Genomic DNA, 26,377 nt, shown 5'->3' on the forward strand with positions numbered 1-26,377 from the left:
GGGGGAGAGGGGGATGCTTTTTATGGGGATATGCTCTCACATGTAGCCCAGACAATGTTATGCTGCTCCCAATGTGTGGGTAGACTTCTAGGTGCATCTCATGAGGTGAGAGGCTGTAATAAATTAGACAGGACCAGGATCTGAGTGTAAAAATAAACTTAAGTCTTAAAGTCCATAAGTCAGCAATTGTTGAAGTTACATCTGACATGCTGGTGCAAGTGTAGTTCTAGGTAGGTAGGTGTCCTTATATTCAGGCATCCGAATAAAGCCCCATGGTTATATTTAATGTGCAAAGCTCATGCAACAGCTATCCGGGAATCCTAGAGGAGTGTCCCCAACTTCACATCAAAAATCCTACCTTAGGTGGTCATCTCCTTGGATACCCAGACGGTCCTGGTTCCATAGTATAGAGATCTGGTTGGGGTCTCCCAATTTTGTTGCCCTATCCTTGCTGCTTGGGGAGGGGGGGGGGGCTTCTCATGGGGAAAAGTCAAGTGGGATCAGGCTAGTTTACAACACTGTAATCCCAGTGGGGAAGGGAATCCAAAAGCCTCCCCACTTTGTTCAAGTCCAAAAAATACTTCTAAAGTTTAAACTGGATACATCTGCCCTCATTGTCTGTCACAGCAGGATCCATCACTGGTGCTTGCCCAGCTAGGGTTTAGAGTGGGCTCACAGGTCTTTGGTCCGCTGGTGAGAACCCGTTCACCCCAAAAGGGTATCAGGCGTAAAAATGTATCTCTCCTGTAAATTAGTAGGAGAAGAACCTTCTGGCAGGGAGTGCACGAGTAGGTGTTACTTTTAAATGAAAACTTCATCTGGGTGAAGCTGGGAGGCCTCAGCAGAGTGTAAAACTTAAACATCCTTACTGATCAAAGGCTTCCCCAGCTGATCCTAAAATGGCTGGGCTAAATAATATTTAAGCATCCAATCCAGAACCTGCAGGTGGGAGGGACTGAGGGGATGGATGGCTTCTTCTGAAGGGTGTTCTATCCAAGGATGATGATATCTGGTGGCCAGACCGAGGGAGGGGGGCTGCCACATGGATAAAGAATTTCTATTTGTTGGAGAATGTATAGCACTAGTTCACTTTCAGTGAAATTCCAGTTTCAGGGAATGTTTCAGCTAACATGTTGACATTTTTAATCACTACTGCTTCACCAGTCATCTATCGCAGAGAAGCAGTGCTATCTGGGAGTGTAATGCAACAGCTGTGAAGAGGAAATTATAGATTGAACAAATAGTTCTGCTGGTTAGCTTTCTTTTTCCTTGCACAATTTTATAGATGCACATTGAGCTTTTGCAGGACGTTTTACAAATTTCTGAGGAGCCCAAAATCTGTTTTGCATCCTTTCCTGCTCCCAAATTTTGCTTAAGCATTACTATTTTAAGGCATTTGGCTAACCATTTTTAAATGTTTTTTCAGATTTTTGTTGTAGCAAATATATTGACTGCAGATGATGCAATTTTTAAAATTTTTTTTTTTTTTTTTTTTAAAGGTGCTGTTTATCAGCGAGATCAGTGGCTCCCAACCTTTCAGGGAACAAAGACCCATTTTTCAGCTTAAAAAAATTTCATGTACCTCCACATACTTCTCTTTAATTTTTGCATGCTATAACAAAATAATTGTATACATTCCAGAATCATTCATAATGTATACAACTTTGATCTAAACTGAATATGTAGGCAGGGCAATTTTCAGGCTATTTTAAAAATTGGACCCCCAGGTTGGGAGCTGCTGAGCTAGAATAAAGTAAGAAAACACTAATTTTAGTTAGCCATCTAGCTGTTTTTTTTTTTTTCTGAGTTCTGGATTCTCAGAACATTTAAAGACTCAAGTATGCAAGAGAAGAATGGAACATATCCCTCTAAATTTGCATTTTAAACACACAAAACCTGAAAAAAAAAATCCTAAAAGGTTGTCTGAGATTTCCAGTTGCTTAATGTCATAATGTTTGTGCAAGACCCAAAGTTGACTTTTTCTCTTAACTGTGCAAACCATTCTCATTCCCCAAAAATCATAGCTCTACTTAACTCTTTTTTTCCTTTTATTTTGCTGCTGACAGTCTTTATCAACTAATTTTCTTTCCTATTGTGTATAAAGCATGTATAATTTAAACTGAAATGGTTTGAAATTGCTAAATATCATTCTTGCTCAGACCTTGGAATCTTCAGCTAGAAACATTGTAGGTAGTCCATGGTCAGCTAATTAAGAAATTTCCTTGGGTGTTCATGCAGTTTCGGAAGTCCAAAAAGTTCCTTCTCCCCTCTAGCAGGCGGTGGAGCGCACTGTTAACCTGTACAGCCAAGCTGCACATTTTACTTTCAGAAATTAGCGCCTACCCAAAGGTAGGCGCTAATTTCTGCCGGCACTGGGAAAGTGCACAGAAAAGCAGTTTTTACGGGACCTCCAATATTAAGTCGGAGGTCCCGAAAGTTAAAAAAAAAAAAAAATTAAAAAAAAAAATTTGAAATTGGCTCGCGGGTTGAAAACCGGACGCTTAATTTTGCCGGCGTCCGGTTTCTGAACCCGTGGCTGTCAGCGGGCTCGAGAACTGACGCCGGCAAAATTGAGCATTGGCTGTCAAACCCGCTGACAGTCGTCGCTCCTGTCCAAAAAGGCGCTAGGGATGTGCTAGTGTCCCTAGCGCCTCTTTTTACCGCTGGCCCTAATTTAAATATTTTAGTTTACTGAATCGCGCGCACAGGACACTGGCCTGTGCGCGCGCCGGGAGAGAGGGCGCTCACCTGCTCTCCCGCGAACTTTACTGTATCAGTCTGTAGGTTAGAGAAAAATGTAAGCCTGTGAAAATCCTCTTTCCTGGCCCTGCTCGCTAGAAGATGAGGGCTGTCTTAAGGGCACAGCCAGAAGAATTCCATGGATCGCAGAAAAAGAATCAAACTGCAGTGTGACTCAGTTTACATTCACTGGATCCTGTGGGTCCAAATGGAATTGATTCAGGCCTTCTGTATTCATAGTGTTTGAATCAGTTTGACAAATGACACTTTTTTGCACGTTTGATTGTGTGTCTCTTGCTCTCTATTTATAGAGAACAGCATAAACAATACCAATAGTGTTTCTTTCCAAGAAAAGTCTAGTTTTCTCTCTTCCTTTCTTGGTTGTCTTCCTCATTGAGCCACCAGCCATTTTTTGCAACCTGTTATATTGCAGAGGCACTAGTTAGGGTTGCCAACTGGCTTCAGATTTTCAGGACAGATTGATCCAGTCTTGGTTTTACTCATCTGCATGCAGGTACTTATTATAGTCTTCATTTTCTTAGGGAATGCAATAGAGAAATCTGAATAAGTCCCAACATGTAATGGGGTAAAACCAGGACGGTATTAACCTAGTCTGAAAATCTGGAGCCAGTTGGCAAACCTAATCTTAGTCATCTCTCGGTGGAGTGCCTCTCCTCCCATCTTCTTTAATCTATCCACTTGTAGTCTGGATTTTATGATGATATTCTAACAGTGGAGGGGCACAGAAAAAAAAAGGATCAAAATTTTGCCATAAGTGCTTTGTGATGGCAGCTGGAGAAAATGGCTTTTGATGTTTTCTTTCCACAGCACGAATGCATGTTCAATTGAAAGCCTGACATTGCATCAGAAATGTTTGGTGCTTACATAGTTTCCTTCTGTGTAACAGCTCATCCGTTACACCACTGAAGTGCAAAAATGAATCAGCACATCAGCTATCTAATTTTTCACTTTATAGTAAATATTGGAATGAAGGTTGAAGAAAAGCTTTACTGCACTTAATTATGTATGTTTGTAAGTTGGGTGGACTATTTTTAGAAAAATTTGGGTGCCAGGAAAAATATTTAGGAACCAGCGGAAAATGTATGTTCTTGCAAAATTATTTTACTCTCCTTTTTCTTACCCTTCTCTCCATCCTTTCCCTTGATTGACCTCTCTTCCCCTTTTTTCTTTAGCCTCTTTCTAGTTTCTCCTCTTCTGGGTGGGCATGTGGTTCTCTTTGGGGCTGGGCTGATGATGGGTGCTGGTTTTCAGACAACCTGGTTTTCCACTCCTAATTTAAGTGCAATAATGCTTTAAGGAGATGAGTCTTTTTAGCTACCTGTTTAAATTATTTAAACTTGTATTTTTCTCTTGTATGTGCTATCAGCTAGTGTTCAGCTTGGAGAAGAGTCGGCTGAGGGGGGATATGATAGAGGTCTTTAAAATCATGAGAGGTCTTGAATGGGTAGATGTGAATCGGTGATTTACACTTTTGAATAATAGGACTAGGGGGCATTCCATGAAGTTAGCAAGTAGCACATTTAAGACTAATCGTAGAAAATTCTTTTTCACTCAACGCACAATAAAGCTCTGGAATTTGTTGCCAGAGGATGTGGTTAGTGCAGTTAGTGTAGCTGGGTTCAAAAAAGGTTTGGATAAGTTCTTGGAGGAGAAGTCCATTAACTGCTAATAATCAAGTTTATTTAGAAAATAGCCACTGCTATTACTAGCAACGGTAACATGGAATAGACTTAGTTTTTGGGTACTTGCCAGGTTCTTATGGCCTGGATTGGCCACTGTTGGAAACAGGATGCTGGGCTTGATGGACCCTTGATCTGACCCAGTAAGGCATGTTCTTATGTACGAAGAACCAGGCTCTGCATGCTCTGGAGTGTAAAAGGGCTCTGACTTTTTAATAGGAACAGACAGACCATCACTGCCTATCCACCCAGCTTTTTGTCTCCTTTGACAAAAACAGATTGGGAGATACGGTATCCAAGCAGACCTTATCCCATTGGCTTGCGGACTGTATTTCCTTCTGCTCGCTCAAGCTGGCTTGCAGCTTGAGTCATATCAAGGCTCACTCCATGCAGCCCATGTCAATCTCGGTGGCTCACTTGCGTGTAGTCCCCATTAATGAGATTTGCAGAGCAGTGACCTGGAGATCTCTCTACACATTCGCCTCACACTATTGTCTCAAAGGATGGCGGTGGGACAGTTGTTTCAGACGGTCCATCCTCCGTAATCTTTCAGCCATAAAAACCCAACTCTATTTCCATAGGCCCTGGCCCTGGCCTTGGGTGCAGGCCTGCTCCTCTGGTTTTTTTTTGCAGCTCTAGTTGTTGCGCACATTGGCACATGTTCTGTGCTGCACTTGTTGGGAGGGGCTTGGAGCTGTTTACCCATGTGTGAGGACTACCATTCTGCTTGTCCTTGGAGAAAGCAGAGTTGCTTACCTGTAGCAGGTGTTCTCCAAGGACAGCAGGATGTTAGACCTCACAAAACCCGCCCGCCACCCTGTGGAGTTGGGTTTCTCTTGGTTATGATTTTATTTTTTGCAAATTCTATGTTATAAGACTAAGGAGGGACCTATGTGGATGCGGCATGCTAGGCATGCTCAGTGTACCAGTCAAATTTTCTGTGCCGGGCTCCATATGATTGTCACCCATGTGTGTGTACTAACATCTTGCTGTCCTTGGAGAAACTCTGCTTTCTTCATAGTCTGTACCAAGAGGGAATGCAGAGCTCAGTAGAGATTTTTCTAAGGATGTATGGGAGTTCTTGTGTATGTACGCTGTCTCATGAGCCCCTCTGTCTTTTCCAAAACTTAACCTTTAGCAAGCTAGTTAACTCTCTGGGAGCCAGGTGACTATTAAGAATGAATTAACTATTCTACTGTCTACAGAGCTACCTGTTTACAGGTAAGCAAACTTCTTTTCTCTGTTGTCAAGCCGGCATTAATTAGCCATAATGAATGGGGAATCCCAAGCTAAGAATTGTATTGCAGAGTAATACTGAAAGATGCATTATCTGTCTCGAGATAAAAGCATTGTAATTAAGCAGGCAGATAAAGGGGGCACTACAGTGATAAATGATTGCTCTGATTATATAAAAGAAGTAATGAGGCAATTGAATGATGCTAATAACTATAAACAATTGATTTTAGACCTACTAAAGCTCTTAATAGTAAACTAAGGGAAATTACAACTGAAGTGGTTTATTTAGGATTTTAAAAAATGGTGAATATAAATTTTTAAATAAGATCTTTGTCCTTCCAAAACTACATAAAACCTTAACTAACCTGCCAGGGAGACCTGTAATGATGGGAAATGATTCCATTTTAGAGTCCTTGTCCATTCTATGTGGATAAATTACTAAGACTCTTTGTGTTTAGAATCCCCTCATTTATTAGAGAGAGCTCGCATTTTCTAAATATGGTGGAAAACAAGGAAGAGAATACCAAAGATTGGTATTTAGTGACCATGGATATTAGCTTTCTATATACGAGCATACCACAGGTGGAGGCTCTCCAGATAATCCCTGCCTCCTCCACCAAACCTCTTCAGAAGCTCCAAAATGCAGCCGCCAGAATCCTAACAAACACCAACAGAAGAGAGCACATTACGCCCATCCTTAGAGATCTACACTGGCTACCAATAAGCTTCAGAATCCTTCACAAATCCCTTACCATCATTTATAAAACCATTCACCACCAGGTACCCATCGACTTGCAACTCCCACTCAGACTCCACACCTCTTCAAGACCTATCAGGGAAGCTTACAAAGGATCCCTGCACGCTCACCCTACCAAAGCCACCCATCTGTCAACCACTAGAGAACGGGCCTTCTCAACAGCGGGACCAACCATCTGGAATGCTATTCCTCCCCCCCCCCCCCCCCGCCCCCGATCTCAGACTGGAACCCTGCTGCTTGTCATTCAGAAAAATACTTAAGTCCTGGCTCTTTCAACAAGCCTTCCGCTAACCCAGACCTACATCAGCAATGCCACAGATCATGTACTAAGGCCTTCTATTTAATGCAAGCCATCTCAGACATTGTAACTGATCAATGCACGCCATCTCAAACATTGTAAATGATTTGCTATAGTTACCGAGTTTCCTTTCTACTACAGCTTCTTCATCTTCCAAGTTCCATTACCCTTGTTTTATTGTAACTTTTGCTTCTTCCTTGTTTATGGTTAATGTTAAATCCCCCTGTTCCTTGTAAACCGATATGATATGATCTGTATCATGAATGCCGGTATAAAAAAAGTACTAAATAAATAATGGAAGAAATATTGGAATCACGTATAAGATCACATCTGGTACCCTCAAAAATTATTATAAAATTGGCTACTATAGCTCTGATGAAGAATTACTTTATTTTCCAGGGCTGTATTTATCAGCAAATATCTGGGACGACCATGGGTGCCAGTATGACTCCATCCTTAGCCAATGTATATATAGCAGCATTCGAAAGGACATGGATAGATCTTTCATCTTTTTTGGATAAGATTAAATTCTGGAAGAGATTTGACAATGTCTTTATATTATGGGATGAATGTTAGAAAAGCTGAAATTATTTCATCAGTGGGTAAACTCTTGTAATGAGAGAATCCAATTTATTATTCAGTATAGTCAATTTCTTTTTTGGATTTTATGGTTTCCAAAAATAGAGGGAGAGTTGAATACTGTATTTTTTTTAATTTAGATTTATATTCACTTTGTGCACTTTTTTCAGCACTTCAAAGTGGATTTACATTCAGGTACTATAGGTATTTCCCTATCCCCAGAGGATAGGGAAATACCTATAGTACCCAGAGGACTTACAATCTAGGTTTGTACCTGAGGCAATGGGAGGGTAAAGTGACTTGCCCAAGATCACAAGGAGCGACAGTGGGACTCAAACCCCGGTCTCCTGGTTTGTAACCCACTGCTCTAACCACTAGGCTACTCCTCCACTATGGCAGTACCCACCCACGAGTGAAAAGTTGCCAAAGCTGGATATAGGGGACCCGGTATCCATTTTGAGCATGGTCTTATAATCTCATTTCTATTTTCACTTGGGTGCTCGGAAAAGAAAATCTTTAATGTTACATTATGTATAAAATGATTTGAGATCCGCTCTAAACTGGAAAGGACACTTTTCCAGTATCTCAATTTTTAAGAATTAGGAGAAATTGTAGCAAAGTTAATGAATATAAAAAGGAATCCAAGATGTAGAGTAGGAAATTGAGAGGTTATGTGTGTAAATCTTGGCCCCACCCTGGAACGTCCATGACCTGCCCCCTTTCTGTCTCCTTATTCTTGACACGCACACAGGCATGTACGTGCGTACTTCCCAGCTTCTTAAAATTCACGTTGCTCGCACGCAGCCCACATACACGTGCATGGGGCTGTTTTTGCGCGAGCAACGTTTTAAAAATCTACCTAGTTGGGACTAAATGTGAATATAACTTACAAGAAAAGATTCCATTCTAACTGCTGTGAACATTGTAGAAAGTGTTCCTTGTGAAATCCAGTGAAATTGGTGGGGTGAAAATCTTTTTTGCTGCCTGAGAATATTTTGTAAGTATAGGAAGTATATTAGTTAAGATGTCAATTTTAAAACTATAAAAGAATATCTGTATTAAATGTTTAATATTCTCTAGGGAAATATGGAAAATAAAATATCTTGGAATAAATAATTGGGAGAGAGTAACCAATGGGGAATTAGTATGTCACATGGTCAGCACGTAGTACAGAAGTTTGCTCCATAAAAGAATACAGAATCATTTTCTTCAAAGGGTAAGAACGAAGAAAGATAAAATCCTCTGGTTCAGAGTTAAGAAATATAATGTGGCTAAAAAAATGTAAGTAGATTAAAATTTAGGAATTAAGAACTATTTGGAGTTGTTCAATATACTAGAAAGGCATTCTTTTATATAAAATGTATTTTATTTCCTTGTAGTTCAAAAGACTATCTGTATATGAAAATGTCCTGATGCAGCTTTGCGAAACATTCATATGTCAACAATTTGCAAGGATCTAGAAAGAGAAAATATATTTTCTGAAGAGAGGAGACCTTGCAAAGTGGGGGTCCCTTTGGAGATGCTATTAAGTATCGAGGTTACCGAGAGAAGTCTGTAGCCATTGAGTAATAAGTGATTAAAAATCTACGAGGATTTAAAGGACTATGTTTTGTGAAGAGAGGAGATCTTCTTGCCCTTCTGTGTGTGCCCTTTTATGGAAGCTTTAAAGACAAGTTCTTGGTTAACGGACACCAGCAATTGAACTTTGGCTTAAGTAATTTTACAACCAAATAGCCAAATGGAACTCAGTCAATGGAGATTGAGTTTGTTACTCTGTGCCTTACGATTTATATGTCAGTGTTAATTGTTTTTTAGAAGAATGTTCCTTGTAATTAATATGAATGCATGGTATAAAAGTAGCCCTGATCAGAGAATATAATTTTAAATTTGTGGTGAGATATTTGTTGTGATGTGTTTCAATTGAATTGCCTCACAGACCAGTTTTTGTATGTGGAGAATATGAAACCAGAGTTTGAAGTTCATATCACCGTTCTTTGGTGATACAAACAATTCCAGGAGGAAAGATCAGACCGTTCTCCTTGTCAGTGGAGGCAGATATCAAGGGCATCAAAACTGGTTCTGGCCTGCGACTGCTGCCAAGTTCTTCTTTCTCTGTCAACCTTGAGCGGGCAGCTGTCACTGATGAAGAGTGGGAGGATCTCTGATGTTGAAAAAAGCAGAAGGTTCATTTTTGGAAGAACAGTGCTTACAGGAAAAATACTGGTGTTTGGCAGGGGCCAGTTGGTATAGAATATCAGTGCACAGCCATAGATGTTGAAGTAGACCAATGTCCAGCTGATAATGGAGTTTTTTCAGCCACCAGGCAAATCAGTACCAATATTGATTCCCAGAACGGAATCAACATTTGTCTGCTGCTCAGGGGGAGGAAGCATCCCCCAGATAGAAATTTCTTGGACTAGGGCCCTGTCGACAAGCACTCTTATCTGAGGCCTTGTGTGCTAGCTGGGCGAGATCCAGGTACCTACACCAGAGACAACGATCTGGTTCAGATTCTGAGTGTTCTATCAGTATTTCTATAAAGTTGAAGACATCTCTGAGGAGGAATTAGCAGGTCTCCCGTCTAACCCCTCTTCTCGGGAAAGAACATCTCTTTCCAAGCTTTTCTCTTTTACCAGCTTTAAGAGATTGGCAGAGACCATGCCATTTCCTTTGCAGGAGGAGGAAGAATCCAGAAACAAAATGTTGGGTATCTTGTTCGTGGAGCCTCCTAAAGAGAATGTGGCAGTCCCAGTCCATGAGATCCTTCAGGAAATACAGTATGATATTTCTGGACATGATATACTGCATTCACCCTCTGGTGAATGCAGTATATCATGTCCAGAAGGCTTCCAGATTCGACAAGCAGCAGCTTACCACCATTCTGTGGTAGTCAAATTCACTCTGAAGAAAGCCACAGGTCCCGAATCCATTCCTCATCCCCCAGAGGAAGGAATTTCACACCTTGGCTGCACAGCATCTTACCACTTCTTTGCGGCCCAGTATATGTGGGATATCTTGAATAAGCTAATAGCAGGAGAGCAGCGTGACAACTTTGAGTCACTAGTGGACAATGGTGTGGCATGTGGAAAGCACATGATCAGGTTAAGCTTTGATCTTATTGAAACAGCATCGAGTGTCTCTGCAGTGGTGAGTTGGGGGCTCCGTCTGGATGTTCAGGAAAGACTTGAATATATGCTCTATAATGGAGAGAATCTCTTTGGAGATGAGATCAAAAAAGCAGTACCTCAGATGAAAGACTACTGTGTGACTCTTAACTATCTAGATCAGCCTTTCTCTGCTAGGAGGCACCCAAGCAGGGAGCTGATGGGGATGTTTTCCTCCTCCCTCCTCTGATCCTGTCAACAGCAGGGTCCTCATGCATGTCCTAGGCAACAGAATCTAAGCCACAACCAGCATCCCAGTCAAAGCCTAGGAACTGGATTTTACTGGATTGTAAAGAGCATGGCTCATACCCATATCCATACCAGAAGACCTTCCTGTCAGAGGCAGGATGAGGTTTTACATAACCATTGGCCAGGTCTGCTTAGCTGCTGGCAGCAACTTCCTGGAGGTGGTGAGTAGCGGCTGTGCTGTTCTTTCTTTGGGGGAAGAAAGTTGGCATCAAGGCTTGCTTTGTTTGCTGTTTGTGTGTGCACACAGCGGAGGGAGGGCAGCTTCTGAATGTGTTCAACCTGGTGCCAGAGGAAGCTTAACTCATTGTGGCTATTCCTTGCTGTTTCTGGAACAGTGCAGTCATACCTAGAGGGTGAAAATGCTCTGTCCGTGAGGCTATGCAGATCCCTCGTGTTGCGGGCTCCTTCTGTCCGATATGTGAAGGAGAAAGTAGCAGGATGCCTTTGGGGGGGGGGGGGGGGGTGTGTGTGGAAATGGTAACGCAGTCGTTCAAGCTAGGGAAGAACAATCAAGAGCAGAATCAGTGATTGCACCAGGACAATTTCCGCAGGCACTAAATAGCTTTGGACCATCAGGGGGAAATGAATTCTCTTCCTCCCTTTGCAGGCATATTAAGGGGCAGCCCTAATATAGGGTCTGGAGGAGGTTTGACCCCCTCCAAAGACCCAGGGGGGACCATAAGGATCCCTGGTAGTGCACCTTTGCTGCAGTTTATTATGGCAAAGCACAAAGACTATTTAGCCATGCAGGGTGCTACGCATCCTAGTACCTGTGAGGCCCTAAGGGATAACCTTTTCCCTCTAAGGGTAGCAGTCAAGAGGCCAAGGAAAAATCTATAGCCTCCTTCAAGAGGGCATTCAAGCTCCCATGCCTCCACGAAAGCAGCATGGTCTGGGAGAAATTCACTCCAGGGCTCCTCAGAGGATTCTCAGGAGGGGGAGATTTCATTGGATGAAGATAATTCCACTATAGTAAGCCTATTCGGGAAAGAGGATCTGGCAGCTATCATTTTCACTGTAGTGGCTGCCCTAGGGATGTCAGTTACTCCCATGGAAGACCTGCCAAAGGGGATCCTATCCTCCAGGGTATTAAGCCACTGAAGGCATTCTCCTTGCACAGTGCCCTTAGACATATGGTCCTTACCAAATGGGATACCCCAGAGGTGAGGCTAAATGAGGGAAGAATTTAAGTAAAATCTATCCCTTGCCACCGGGGAGAGGAATAGCCTCAGTCAATGCTTTGGTCTCAGCAGTTACACACAAAATCACCATTATGGTAACAGGGTGCTCAGCATCAAAGGACTCCCAAGATAGGAAAATAGAGGCAACTTTAAACAGGCCTTTACAACAAATGCAATGCCCTGCAGGCCTCCATTTGAGGAAGCCATGTGGCCTGAGCTGCACTGCATTGGGTCCAGCAGCTCCCAGACACAAAAGAATCATCCCATCTGGAATCTGCCATAGCATTCCTGGCTGACCATGTATGCCCCACACACAAAAAGAGCAGTCAATGCAGACTTTTCTTTTCATTTTACAGTTATATAACAATTTATATCAACTAGATTAAGGTAATTACACCTACATCTTAAATCAGTCTTCAAAACTTTACCAGAAAACATTTAAAAACATATGTGCACATCTACTTATCCCAAACACCATTTAAAACATTTTACCATAAAGATCTCCTGCATACTATAGAAAAGCAAACAATGTTTTTTGTAGAAAAACTGCCCATAATCAACAAGATCTCTGTTCTTTTGGATAAATTGATTTACATAATGTACTTAGTAAAAACACCAGCTGTTTGTGGAAAAGCTTTAGCAACATCTCAATATAGTTTCCTTGAACTTTCAAAAGTGGTGCAGTAAATCTTTTTCTTTAGTATAATTTCCATAAACTGTTTGAACAAGTAGTTTCACTTCCACTCAGATGCCTCAGCCCATGCTGGAGGTCGGGTCCCGATGCCGGGAGCTTGGCCTGGGTCCAACGCTGATGCCCAGCCCAGAGGCCGGATCCTGATCCCAATCCCTGGGTCTCTGCCTAGGCCGGTGCCCAGGCTTGATGCCGGGTCCCAACTCCTGGGCCTTGGTCTAGAGTTAGGCTTGGGCCAGGAGCCCAGACCCCATAGCAACTCTGATTACATCATCTTTCTTCTTTTCTTCTTCTTCAACTGATGCCATCCCCTGGGGTCGCACCAGAGTTAATTAACTCCGGCGCATTCACCCCAGAGGATGGTGCCATTTTGATGTGTGGCAATGACCCCTGTGGATGGAGTCAGTTGAAGAAGAAAAGATGACTGAGCTGCTTCGAGGCCTGAGCTCCGGGAAGCCATGGCTACTGCTTTGTTCGCTAGGTGAGGCCCTGGCTTTAGGCCTGGACCTAGGCCCGATGAATTCATTTAAAACAAATGCAGAGAATAAGGTTTGTTTCATTTGGGGGGTCTTCTTCATTTTGGATCCCCCAAATGAAACAAATTGCCCTTATTTGTTGTATTTGTGCATTCGTTTTAAACAAATGCACATCCCTAAGAGCTATAAAGTTTAACATGTAGTGCAAGCTTTCCAAACCTAGTCTAGGGACCACAAAGCCAGTTGGGATTTTTATGATTTCCACAATGAATATGCATGAAAGAAATGTGAATACAGTGGAGACTCAGTATATGTAAATTTAGGCATATTCATTGTGAATATCCTGAAAATTGACTGGGATCACTAGACAGATTTGGAAAGCTCTGATCTAGTGTAAAATGTTCAGTGATAGTGTGTTATAAGCCTGTGCTGATCTATTAAAAATTTCTGGTGACTACCTTTATAATCCATTTACTTTGCTGATCTTTAGATTTTTCTGCATGGGAACATTACTTAGGAGCTCACTGTATGTGTGTCCTAAAATGGCTTGTGTTCATTTTTATTTTCATTTGACTGATGTTAATCTGATAAATGCTTGCAATTTGTGAGTAGCAGAAGAAACCCTTCTGGTTTCTTTTGCAAATCCAGGCTTGCATTGTAGCTCAGATTAAAATATTCACTGTGAGCCCACCTACTCTTGGCTAGCATGAATTTTTCCTTACATTGTTTCAAATGAGTTCAAAAGGTTATGAGACATATTTTCAAAGATATGCTGCATATATTTCCCATGCTATATTTTTAAATATTTCAGAATGTTCCATTATTGTTTGAGTGTACAATGAAGTCTACTGTAGTGTGCCAGAGGAGAATAAGAAGCTTGAAAAATAATTTAGAAGGGATTAAGATAAAGGTTCCCTTTATTCCTTTCATTGGGAAATTTTTGTGAAATGAAAGTGTAAATGCTAAAATATAGTCCAAGGTTTAATTTCTAGGGGAATGGCACGGAAAGCAGTTCTGCCGCTTTAAAGACTTGAGAAGAGTAGCAGGGGTGGTGTTCTCCATCTGCTGCCCTTCAAGCAGCCTGCAGGGAAGAGGAGAGGAGGGGATGAGCCCGGAGCAGACAGTAATCTAGACCCTTTATTCCTGTTTTTCCCCCTTCCCTCCTGTGCTTCAGGAAACAGGAGGGGAAGGGGTGCTACTCAAGCAGATACTGTAGAGTAAATAGCAGACACAAAAAAGGGTTGAATTAGCACATGTTTGAAACTCATGAGTAATGTCAATCTTCAAGGCTTCAGCCTTGTCCTTGATGGTTAGAACTACAGTTTACAAGTTTCAGACTTGTGCTAATTCAGTGCTTTTTTTTCTGTCTGTTGCTGAGAGCTTAATTTCTGGCATAATCCAGAATAACATTTTGTCACTTTTTTTTTTTTTTCTGGAGCTCAAGGAGTTCAAGTAGGGCTGGTAATATAAATCAATTTCAGCTTCCTGCAGAAACGGAGCAGAGCCAGAAGTGCCATGGATAATTTTCTGGCCTCCCAGGTCCCAGAGGGAATAGAGCAGAAGAGTGTTTGAGCTGCTTACCCAGAGATGGGAGCAGCCCCATGGCCTTGATTTTTGTGCAATTTCCTGGCACTGTTAAAGCCATGAGGGGGAATGGCCAAGGCCAAAGAGAGGCAAGGTGAATGCCTGTCAGCTCTACTGAGTCTGCCATTAATGGGTGTATTAGCTTCCTGGCCTAGGTTGCTGCACTGGCTTCCCGATCCTCACCCCCTCTGCTGCTGGGGGAGAAGGAAGGGACAAGAGAGTGAAGGGATGTTTAGGGGAGAGAATGAGTGAAGGGATCAGAGGGAAGAGAAGTAGAGAGAGTAGGAGGGGCAAGGAGAGAGAAAGTGAGAGGATGTGGGGCAAAGCAATGGAATAAGGAGATTGAAGAGTCTCTTGTGTGGGGGTGAATAAGGGATTTGAAGGTGTTGTGGGGTTCAAAGGGACTGAGGGGTGATCACTGTGATGAGGAAGAATGGGAAGAACAGTCTGAGCGAAGCGATAGAGGGGTGCTGGGAGAGTGAATGAGGAAAGGGATAGGAGAGCATGTGGTGGTGGGAGGGAGAGAAGAGAGGAGACTACATGGCACTGATCCCTTCCTAAACCTGAGAATAGTTTTGAATTCCAGACCCGCCTCAAGTAAATGGATTATAAAGGTAGTTTGAAGAGGCTGAGTAGAGTGGGTGGTGCAAGCCAGATTGCTCCCATCATCCAAAGGTAGAAGACAGCAGCTGATTCTGGCTCATAGAGGAGGCCTATTCCCTACTGGTCAAGGAGAGAGAGGAGGCGAGAAGCTGGGGAGGAAAATTTTCTAGGGAGGGAGAATTAGTGAAAATCGGTGGGGGGGGGTCTTGAGGACCACCAGGGATTGGGTGTGAACACAAGACTCTAGGATCACAGGAGGGTGAGAATCATGGGGGGCAGGTCTTGGGATGGAGAACCACCTCCCACCAGTGTTCAGTCCCCAGTTGTCTGTCCACTAGTTCTTGAGTACTAGTGGGAGAAGGATGGCTGGAGGTTGAGCACTGGCGAGGGCTGGGAGTGGAGGATCACTGTGATGAGGAATGTGACCAGTGTGTCTGCATACATGTGAGGAAGAAATCACACTGGGCCCTGGCCTCTTCTCATACAAGTCATGCCCGGCCCTGGCCTCCTTCCCTCCCCTCCCCTCCATGGTTGTACTTCCTTTTTGTTTACAAATTAAACCCAGGATACAGTCCAAGGGGTATAGAAACAATCTAGCACATTATTACAATGGTTTTTGCTATGTAATGCAGCCACCTTGTAGCTGTATTGGTTCTTGAATATACTGGATTGCTGCGAGTTACAAACCCTTTTTATTGGACCATTTTAAGAATAATCCAAAAATGTAGTACATGAGTTTTCAGCAGCCAGAATATCACGTGTTAAAGTGCAAGTGATGTCTTTGAAATGCATGGTACTTTGGGGGTGCAGAGACACAGAGTGCATGCCGCTTCAGTCATACATGCTATGGGGCCGATGTAAGAAGCTATGCAAAATCTGCTGCGGGTTTTTCTGCGGGTAATTGCACGTGGTTTTCCGTGCTAACCTTATGCACATATGTAATGCATTTCACATGGAAAAAAACACGTGCGCACCCTTGCTCAAAAATCCACGGCAGGTTTTGCATGAGCGCATGCAGATAGCATTTAAAAGGAGGCAAGTAGCTATTCACAAACTGTGCAGGGAGCTGCACTAGCAGGGTGATCAGTTAGTTCAGGTTTATTTAAGCTCTTTTCTTTAGTGCCTGGGATCAGGTCAGGAATTAAGTGAAAGCACTTGACAGAAGGCCCCTTTTACTCCATTGCTGGCATTATCTTTGAGCTATTTTAAACTTCCTTCATTTCCTGAATAGTTTTCTGATGCCAGATTGTGGGGTCCATGCAGCCTTTTCCTTGCTGGGTGCTCTGGGCATGCCGATCGCAGTTGTTCCTACTGCTTTGACAGCTTTCAGTCCCAGCTCCTGGTGGTGTCAGCGCTTTTATCTGTAGCCCCCCAGCGATTGCCAGCCTCTCTGTCCCCACCTTGGGTACCCAGCAAGGAAAAGGCTGCACAGAGACAACCACCCTAATGCCAGCAATGGAGTAAAATGGCTGGGAGGAGCTGAAACAATTTATTTTTTAATAAAAGGGTCGGTAGGAGAATAGTAGTAACTTGAAATAAATAGAAATGAGTCTGTAACATTTTTCCACGTGTGCCTATTTAAGTGCCTGTTTTTCTGCGGCTTTGTGCATCAGGGCTTTTATGCAGGTATTGGCGTGTGTATTTGGTATTCCGAGCATTTTTATTTTTTTTTTGCACATATCTTATTTGCACGCCATCCCCTTATCACATCCTGCGGAGGCACCTGCTTTTGTCTGACCTGCTTAAAAAAAAAAACAAAAAAAAACCACCACAGAAAAATAGTGCTGCTTTCAGCAGGGGTCCTCCCTGCTAGCTCTATTCAACCGAGCAGTACCCTGCACACCTCTGCTGAGGTGGCAGTCAGCTGAGGGTGGAGAGAAGTGAAAGAGATGGTATGTGAGAGACTGGAGAATGGGGTGATTTGCTGATGGCATGGGTGGGAGTGGAGGTAGTGAAATTGGAAGGGCATGCAAGTTGGCTTTCTTCTCAAGGATTTAGCTTTCAGGGTAAGAGGTCTCTTACCCTATCTGTAGAAATGGGGTCTGTATGGCTTTAAAAGTGCATGTTCTCAAACTTTGAGTGATTTTTACGTTGGTCCAATGAAATGTGTCCACAGTTCATAAAGAATGAAACTTAGTGAAACCGTTCACCTCCTAAAGACATTTTAAGTTATAGTAAAACTGTCTTGAATTATATAGGTTTTGAAAGGATGTCTTATGTTCAAATATTTTAAACAGCATTTTGATTGGCAATGCTGGAGTAAAAGTTTGAAGTAGGTGCCCAGTATGGGAAGGCAACAGTGAATTTCAGCAGCTTTAATAATTGGGTGGTATTCAACTTGGTAATACATTTTGCAGGCTGCTAGTTTTTTTTTTTTCTTCAAAACAAATAAAAATAATGGTGCTGTGCTTGGTCATGCCATTCTTCCTTGCCATCTTGGTTTGTTCTGAGTATTGCTACTGTCAGAATGCATTCTTTGCAAATGGGAATAATTTTTGGAGGGTGGGATTGAACTGTTTCAGGTGAAGAGGTCTTATTGTACTCTGTTAGTTGCTGCTGTTTTTATTATGTAATCGAATGCTCTTCATTCTTATGGGTAACTAGAACTGTGTACTGTAGCTTTAGTTGGATTGCATTTGTTAGTTTTAAAAGCAACCATTTTGAATACATGGCAATCTCTATATGAATAAAAGGCTATAGCAGGGATGCACAAATGGAGTGGGGGTGGAGGCGCATGAATGATCCTAGTTGATGGAGGACGAAAACAAAATGTATATTCTGGCCGGTCTGATCACTCTTGAGGGCACTACAAGCTCTCAGGAACGAGGGAATGTAGTAATGACAGCATAATCATGCCATGGCTTAGGCCATGTGTCTTTGTATGGGTCTGAGATAAGCACCCCTTCTGCTGTGAAGGGCCCATACATGGGAAGAGCTGCTAGGGTTATTCCACAACCCAGGAAGAACTGGCACCTTCTGGCCTTAGCCTGGGGAGGAGTTCCTGCCCCATTGGGTCCCTGCCTAGGAGGAGAGAAGTGATGAAATAGGGGAATGGAATGGATAGAGGCTAGAGAGAGAGAGAGAGTGAAGGAAAAAAAAAGGCAAAGATAACTTTTCCAAACTGTTCACGTGTGTCCATTTTATGGACACACGTGTATGGGTGCACGCAAAGTTGCTACTGTATTTTATGACCAGCGCAGAAAGGCTATAAAATCTGAGTAAATATGCGCGCATTAAAGCTTCATATGTAAAAAACCACAAGCCACACAAGTTTGGACTTATCTGGATGAAGGCCAATTTGTCCGGCTCAGCACCAGTATACAGCTGGATAACTCCGTAAAGCAATACTTCGATGCACAAGTATCACATTTCAGCTTTATCTGTCTGTGTAGGCCTGCTGCTGCTGCTTAGATGTATAAATTGGATTATAACCAGATAAGTGCCACTACTTTTCTGAATAATGGAAAGGCACTACTTAGCCGAATAAATTGGGATTTAGCCAGATAAGTGTGTGCAACTCGTATACCCACGCATTCATACTTCAGTTTTATAAGGATATGGGTGTAGATTATTAGCTCATTAATTTGATGCTTTTACCCCTGTAAGTCAGCTTTTTACACGCTTAAAGCAGGGCATTTTATAACATGCGTGCAGCAATTAGCCAGTTAGTCTACCAGTTCACTCAGTTTATCTGCAGCCTGAAATCTCACCATATTTACCAACCCTCTATCCAGTCATTTTTTACTTTAACAATGTTTACGATCACTTAAACCTGATATTGAGCAGGAATAAACATATGCAAGTAAAAGATGTACATTCCTCACCTTGGCAGGTTTTAAAATAGTAACTTATGAGCGTAAATGTTGCCCCCACCCTGGAATGCCCGTGGCAGGCTCATTTTTTACATGTGCAAAGTTGCTCGTGGACCCTGATTTATGCATTTAAGTTGAAGTTTTGAAAATAGCATGCATTTGCATATGTGCTATCTTATGCATACAAGTGCTAATATTTACATGTGCAGTATTTAAAAATTCACCTGAAAATTAGCTATAAAAATAAAAAGATGAGCAAAATAAGAAACACAAAAATAAAGAAAAAATAGGATTGGTTAGTAAAACCAATTAAAAAAGAAAAAAAAGTTTGGTATGGTTAGACTTTCTTTTTTTTTCTTTTCCCTAGCTCCTAAAATATTGGGCTGATATTAAAGATTTTTAAAAAATGTTTCACCTCTTTTCCATTTGTCTATGGTATGTGGCCTGTCTGGATGTGGGGGTCTGTTTGTGTATGGTGTGGTTGGTTTGTCTGTGTCTCTGTGTGGTGGGAGTGTCTGTCTGTCCATGTTTGTGTATGTACTTGTTCCTTTCATCAACTTGAGGAGAGAGAAAACAGGGGCTGCGAGCCACTGATTAGCAGTATGGCTTCCTGGTGGCTTTGCAAATGCTTGAAGAGCTGATTGCTTGGCATGAGAATATGACACCAGGATAGCCTGTTTGTATGTTTAGAGAGCAAGAACCCAACTTGGGGAGGGGGGTACCTATTGTATGGCTGGAAGGGGGCCATGGCTCAAAAAGTAGTAATCTTTGAACAGCTTACTAAAAAGATTGTTAGTAGAGTGAAATTGAAAATAGTTTACATTGTTGTGTTAAACTTGGCAGGTGTGCATGGACATGAATCATACTGATTTGATGTTGTCATTAAGAGTTAAGACAGCCTCCCGTCCACTAGGTGAACATGCAACAATGAACTGCAGAGAATTGAGCAATGTAGCATCCTCTGTAATGGTCCTCCAGAGCAGTGGTTCTGTGTTCAATCCTCCGACTATACTTGGCCAGTCAGATTTTCAGGATATCTACAATGAAGATGCATATGAGAGATTTGCATGCACTGCTTCCATTGTATGCAAATCTCTCTTCTGCATATTCATAGTGGATTTCCTGAAATCTGACTGACCAGGTGAACCTTGAGGACTGGGTTGAGAACCACTGCTTGAGAAGACCAGCATTTGATCAAAGGGCAAAAGATACAGGAAATAGTGCTAGGAAGCAGTCACAGTAACAAGCCTGTAAATATTGTTTTAATAAAATCTAACTGGCCGATACAATAAAAACGTGGGAGAGCGCTCTCCCGGTGTACGCACAGGCCACTCTTCCTGTGCGCGCGATTCAGTATCTTAATTTATTTAAATTAGGCCCAGTGGTAAAGAGGCGCTAGGGACACTAGCGCGTCCCTAGCGCCTCTTTTTTTTGACAGAATCGGCAGCTGTCAGCAGGTTTGACAGCCCACACTCAATTTTGCTGATATCTGTTCTCGAGCCCGCTGACAGCCACAGGCTCGGAAACAGACGCCGGCAAAATTGAGCATCCGGTTTTCGACCTGAGAGCCGCGGGCCCATTTAAAATTTTTTTTTAACTTTTTACTTTTTTAAACATTCGGGACCTCAGACTTAATATCACCATGATATTAAGTCGGAGGGTGCACAGAAAAGCAGTTTTTACTGCTTTTCTGTGCACTTTCCCAGTGCCCGGAGAAATTAGCGCCTACCTTTAGGTAGGCGCTAATTTCTGAAAGCAAAATGTGCAGCTTGGCTGCACATTTTGCTTACTGAATCACGCGGGAATACCTAATAGGGCCATCAACATGCATTTGCATGTTGCGGGCTCTATTAGGTTCGGGGTTTTGGACACGCGTTTTGGATGCGCTATTACCCCTTACTGAATAAGGGGTAAAGCTAGCGTGTCCAAACGCGCATCCAAATGCCGGCTAACAGTACGCTCCGTTGGAGCGCACTGTACTGTATCTGCCCGTAAGTGATTATAAAGCCTCTGAGTATGTCTGCATTCTACAACACACCGTTAAGGTTGCTCTTCCATTGTTCTTAGCTTTAGAATTTCCTGTGGAAATGTGTGTTTTTTTGGATGCTCTAGCAAGAGGTATGCATTTTGAGAGGCCTTTATTCTCTTAGTGAATGTTTTAAAATGAGATAAGATGGTTTACCTACTCTATGCTGTTTTGATAGGCATTTTGCAAAGCAAGTATAATAGGGAAGCTGGGTTCTACGTTACATAAGAACATACGATATGCCATGCTGGGTCTCTGGCTTCTGGAACAATATGGTGCTTTTTATGCAACTAAGATAATACGTAGTCTCTTTTTAATGAACCTAATAATAAATATGCTTTCCTTCCCTTAAAAGGTCATCGAGCTGTGTACATAGGAGTGCATGTACCGCTTGGTCGGCAGAGTCGTCGGCGCCATAAGCATCGCGGTCACAGGCATCACAGGAGAAGAAGAGAAAAGGAGAGTGACAGAGATGATGGACGGGAATCTCCAACATATGGTAATTACATAGTGGCATCAGTAGCATTAATTTATTTTTATACTTGAAGTTTTTCAGCTTTGTTCAGTGCTCCTGTCAGAGGTCCTATGTGGCCCATTGGCCACATTGCCAAAGAAGAACTTGGACCAGACTCGCTAGTTATGGAACAGCTGATAAGCTTCTCAATCGCACAGCTCCGAGTGTAAGCTGTGCAGTACCTGAATTCCTGCATTGTTATCCCAAGACTGAGTGGAACATGGCAGTTCAAGCACCACTCATTTCATGTACCTTTCAGCTGTTCTGGGGCTGCAACAGCAGTGAGTGAAGGAGAGTGGGAACTGATATCCTGGCTTACTGTGTGGGGACTGGAGGGGGGTGGCAGGGTGGGGAGGAACAAGGGTGGGGTGAGAGATGGCATGCAAGATTGGTAGGGATGGGTTGGGGGGGGGGGGAGAAAGAAAGGTTAGAGAGGGAATTGAGATATAAGGGAGAACAAGACGAAAGCAGAGGTAGGGATACTTGCCCCCAACACCTCACCATCTAGCGGGATTTCTCCTCCCTTTGTACCAGATTCTGTAAACTAGATCTTGGAACCTTCTTACCTCCTCCTTCTGTCTCACCATGCCCAGTCCTCTCTCTCCTGCTTTCTCCCTCTCTCCTCTCCTGTGCCTTATCCCCTTCCTGTGTTGATACTAGAGTGGAGGAGAAGCCTAGTAGTCTGAGCAATGGATTGAAAACCAAGGGCTCAAATCCATTTCTCCCATTGACCTTCCTTATGACCTTGGACAAGTCACTTCACTCTTCATTGCCTCAAGTACAAACTTACATTGTAAACCCTCTGGGGATAGGGAAATACTTACATGGCCTGAATGTAATCTGCTTTGAAGTGGCTGACTAGTCATGAAAGGTGAAATATAAATAAAAAATTAAATTGAATCATACCTGCGATCCCTTTTTGCCATCCATCCAATCAACCGCCCCCCCCCCCCCCAACCAAATAAATTCATACAGATTTTTTGCAACATAATATAAAAGAAACATTATTTAACATACATTGGCACACTTTTGCTTTTTAATTAATCTTTCTGAAAATTGGTTACTGGCCACTGTGAATAAGATTTGTTGACCTCCACACTCCAATAGATCACTGTAGTTTGTAAAACATTAAAAACTTAAAACACAAATGAATTGACATTATAATAATTAGCTTTCTTCAGTGCCCCTCATGAGTGCTAAAGTGGAATTTGTGATAAGCTAGGACTATAATTGTAGTGCTCTTATGCCTGGTACTGAATCAGTTCTTTTCAGCTGCTAGCCCCAGAGGCTTGTTGGAAGAGCCAAGTCTTAAAGGCCTTTTTTGAATGTCATCAAATTTGACAAAAGTCTTGAACTGCTCAGGCATAGAGTTCCACAGAGTGGAATCGGCAACAGAAAATGCACAGAATATTTTCCCTAAGTGTGCTTGATGCAAAGTGGTATTTCAAGTAATCTTTTGTTGGCTGATCGGAGTGAACGTCATGGAGTGTAAACATGTAAGGTTGATCCACTTCAAGATATTTTTGTATTGCTAGCAAGTTTATGGATCAACATCAATATTTTAAATCTAATTCTCTGAGTAGGTAGCCAATGGAGGGATGATAGCACAGGAGTAATATGTTTGTACATACTATGACCAGTTATTACACTGGCGACTGAATTTTTGGAGCATTTGTAGTGAACTTAGAGTATTATCTGGAAGGCTAAGCATAAGGGAGTTGCAGGTAATCAAGCCCTGAAAAAAATAGTCTGAAGAACTGTATGAAAAAAAATCAAAGGCTTCAAACGCTGAAGCATACACAACTTAAAGTAGCCAACTTTGATTAAATTTGTGGTGTATAGGTAGCTTAGAATCCAGATGGTACTTCAAGATATCGAATATAAGAAGCAGGTTTAATTGATCAAATGAAAGAGGGCTATTCCTCCGTGCTAGACTGTCTACTTAATATAATTTCTGTTTTTCATAATATTCAATGATAGTCTGTTTGATAAAAGACATTTTTTAATTGCAGCAAGATAAATACCTGTTTAAAAGTATTGGTCATTGAGTAGTTGATCAGATTTAAAAACTATATCGGCCGTATATGTAAATAAAGCCCTACCAACAACTTACAAAGGGGAACCATGTAGATGTTTAAAAGTGTTGCTGACAGGCCTGAGCCCTGTGCAATGCCAGACATCACAGGATACCATTTAGAAGTCAAATCACTGCAAACCTGTTATGCCCAACCATTTGAAAATGAATCAAATCCATGGAAAACAGTCCCAGCTATTCCAATTTCTTCAAGTCGCTTTAGCAAAATCCTGTGGTCAGTGGTGTTAAAGGCGGCCAATTTCTGACTCCTATCAAAACCACATAGGATGATGTCAAATATTGAGAGCAACAATGTTTCAGTACTACAGCGCTTTCTAAATCCAAACTGATGTTGAAGTATTGAGTGCTCCTCAATACTTCAACATCAGTTTGGATCAGTTGTTTAAGGACAATATTTTCAATTACATTTGCTTTAAAAAAAAAAAAAAAAAAAAAAAAGCCAATGAAGACACTGGTCAATAAGCGAGAGTGTTCAGGTCGTTTGAGGCCCCGAGGAAGGCAGCAGTGAGTAAAAGTTAAGTCTCGATGAGAGGCAGAACTGCTCTTATTGAGGAGCAAAGCATATTTGGGCTGTTGGGGCAAGAAGTCAAGAGGGGAAGCATCCCCCTCTTGATCCACAAGCACCGGCTCTTCCTTTTGGATCTGCCTGAGATCAGGTTTGAGTATGGCATAGTGGCCTGAGATGCCCAAAAAAGCACCAAAGTGGCATGGGGGACTCAAGGCCAGTATTATCAGTTCAGGGCTCCATCAGATTTGTGCCCTCCTTGAGGGGACCTAGCCTCAACAGCACAGGTGCCTCCATTTTTCATTGCATAAAAAAATCCCGATTTTTCCCAGACCTGGGGGTCAATCAGGGTGGCTTCTGTGTGGAGCTCAAGGGAGTATCACCTTGCACTTGTCCACATATTTCATCTGCTATATGGACATCCAATCTTCCAGTCTCGCATAGTCCTCCTGCAATTTATCACAATCCGCTTGGTATTTAACTACTCTGAACAATTGTCATCTGCAAATTTGATCACCTCACTCGTCGTACCCCTTTCCAGATCATTTATAAATATATTAAAAAGCACTGGTCCAAGTACAAATCCCTGAGGCTCGCCACGGTTTACCTTTTTCTCCTATGAAAACAGACCATTTAATCCTACTGTCTCCTGTCTTTTAACCAGTTTTCAATCCACCAAAGTACATCGCCTCCTATCCCTAGGCTTTTTAGTTTTCTTAGAAGCCTCTCATGTTGCATATTATCTAAAGATGACTCATTTTCACTGTCAGACTTCTCAACTGTTTCCTTTTGATCCCAATAGAATGGGAAGGGCAGTTGCAAAATGAACCTTATTTAATTAACTAGCAGACTGTATTGCACACTTATATACTAGATAGTTTACAGATTAGACTGTCAATGCTCATAAAAAAAGCCATGGCAACTTCAAGGGCTTGTCTCAAGGTTACTTCCATTCAAGATATATGCAAAGTTGTCATCTGTTCATACCTTCGCGTCCTGTTAATGCTGGGATAGCATGCCCCTAGAACAGTGGTTCTCGACCATTTTTTCCGCCAAGACACACCTGATAGATGCCCACGTGCATGACACATTGCCACTACATTTAACCGCTATACTAAAAAATCCTAGATATTTTATTGTTGAAAATGATGCAGGAGAAAGCTAACGTAACATTCTTTAATTTCAATAAATGCTTATAAAATATTAAATGTTTTTCACAAAAAGTTTAATCAGTGAGAAATCTGGGACTGATATGCACATGCAGCACACGGTTTTTCGATACAGACAAACTCTCATGCATTTCACTGTCAAGCTCAGAAAGTTATGGCCTTTTCTGGAGTTTATACAGAGCAGAGTTAGGAAATGTCCCCTTTCACCTCACCATACAAAAAATATATTTAAATTCTGGTATCCCCTTAGTAATAGTACTTCAGAATCCCTTCCCTGCCAGCCACTTTATGAAATAACATGAAAACCTGCTAAAAAGGCATTTAGAAACTATATAGCATACCAGCCATACCATAAGAGCACTAACTTCCATGACTTGAACAGCAATAACCTAACCTATGAAAAAGCAAGACTGCAGATATAGAACACAGTACACTAAACTGGAAAAACAAAGCCAGACTGCTCTAGATTCCTACACAGAATCTGCATCCTAGTTATTTATTTATTTATTTATTTATTTATTTAAAAACTTTTATATACCGGTATTAGTATGCATACATCATACCGGTTTACAATGTAACTTTAAAGGTAGAAATTACAATGAACAGGGAGGGCGAACAAGGAGGAGTATACAAAGAGCAGGAGGTGGAGGAATTAAAAGCAATAAATAAAAACTGCAACGGACTATTTACAGGAATATACAAGGCGTAGGCAAGATACTTGCAGAAGTCGGTGTACTTAATCAGGGTAGGCTTGTCGGAAGAGCCATGTTTTAAGTTTTTTTCTGAACTTGGCGATCTTTTGGTTAGTAGAATCTCTCACCTCTGTCAAACTTGCAAAATGCACACTGATTTTTGTCTAATGCAGAATAAAAGACCATAAATTTATAATCAAGCATACAGAGAAAAACTGAAACTCCAAGAAGCGGGCAGGGGGGTCCCCATATGGCAGGATACAGCTGCAACATTTCTGGCTTGGATTGGTGGTGGCAGTGATTGCCA

General features: G+C 42.0%; 1 protein-coding gene across 4 annotated transcripts in view; it reads left to right on the forward strand.

The window, feature by feature from the left end:
• The window catches only part of SLC4A7 (solute carrier family 4 member 7), a 385,387-nt gene that overhangs the window by 167,240 nt on the left and 191,770 nt on the right, over positions 1 to 26,377 (forward strand). For all 4 annotated transcript variants that reach the window (XM_029589434.1, XM_029589432.1, XM_029589435.1 and 1 more), the window contains exon 3: positions 21,451 to 21,594. In XM_029589434.1, coding sequence (XP_029445294.1) covers positions 21,451 to 21,594 — 144 coding nt within the window. The remainder of the gene's footprint in view (positions 1 to 21,450; positions 21,595 to 26,377) is intronic.

The sequence above is a fragment of the Rhinatrema bivittatum genome, chromosome 2 (genome assembly GCF_901001135.1).
Source record: "Rhinatrema bivittatum chromosome 2, aRhiBiv1.1, whole genome shotgun sequence".
In the NCBI taxonomy this organism is placed as follows: Eukaryota; Metazoa; Chordata; class Amphibia; order Gymnophiona; family Rhinatrematidae; genus Rhinatrema; species Rhinatrema bivittatum.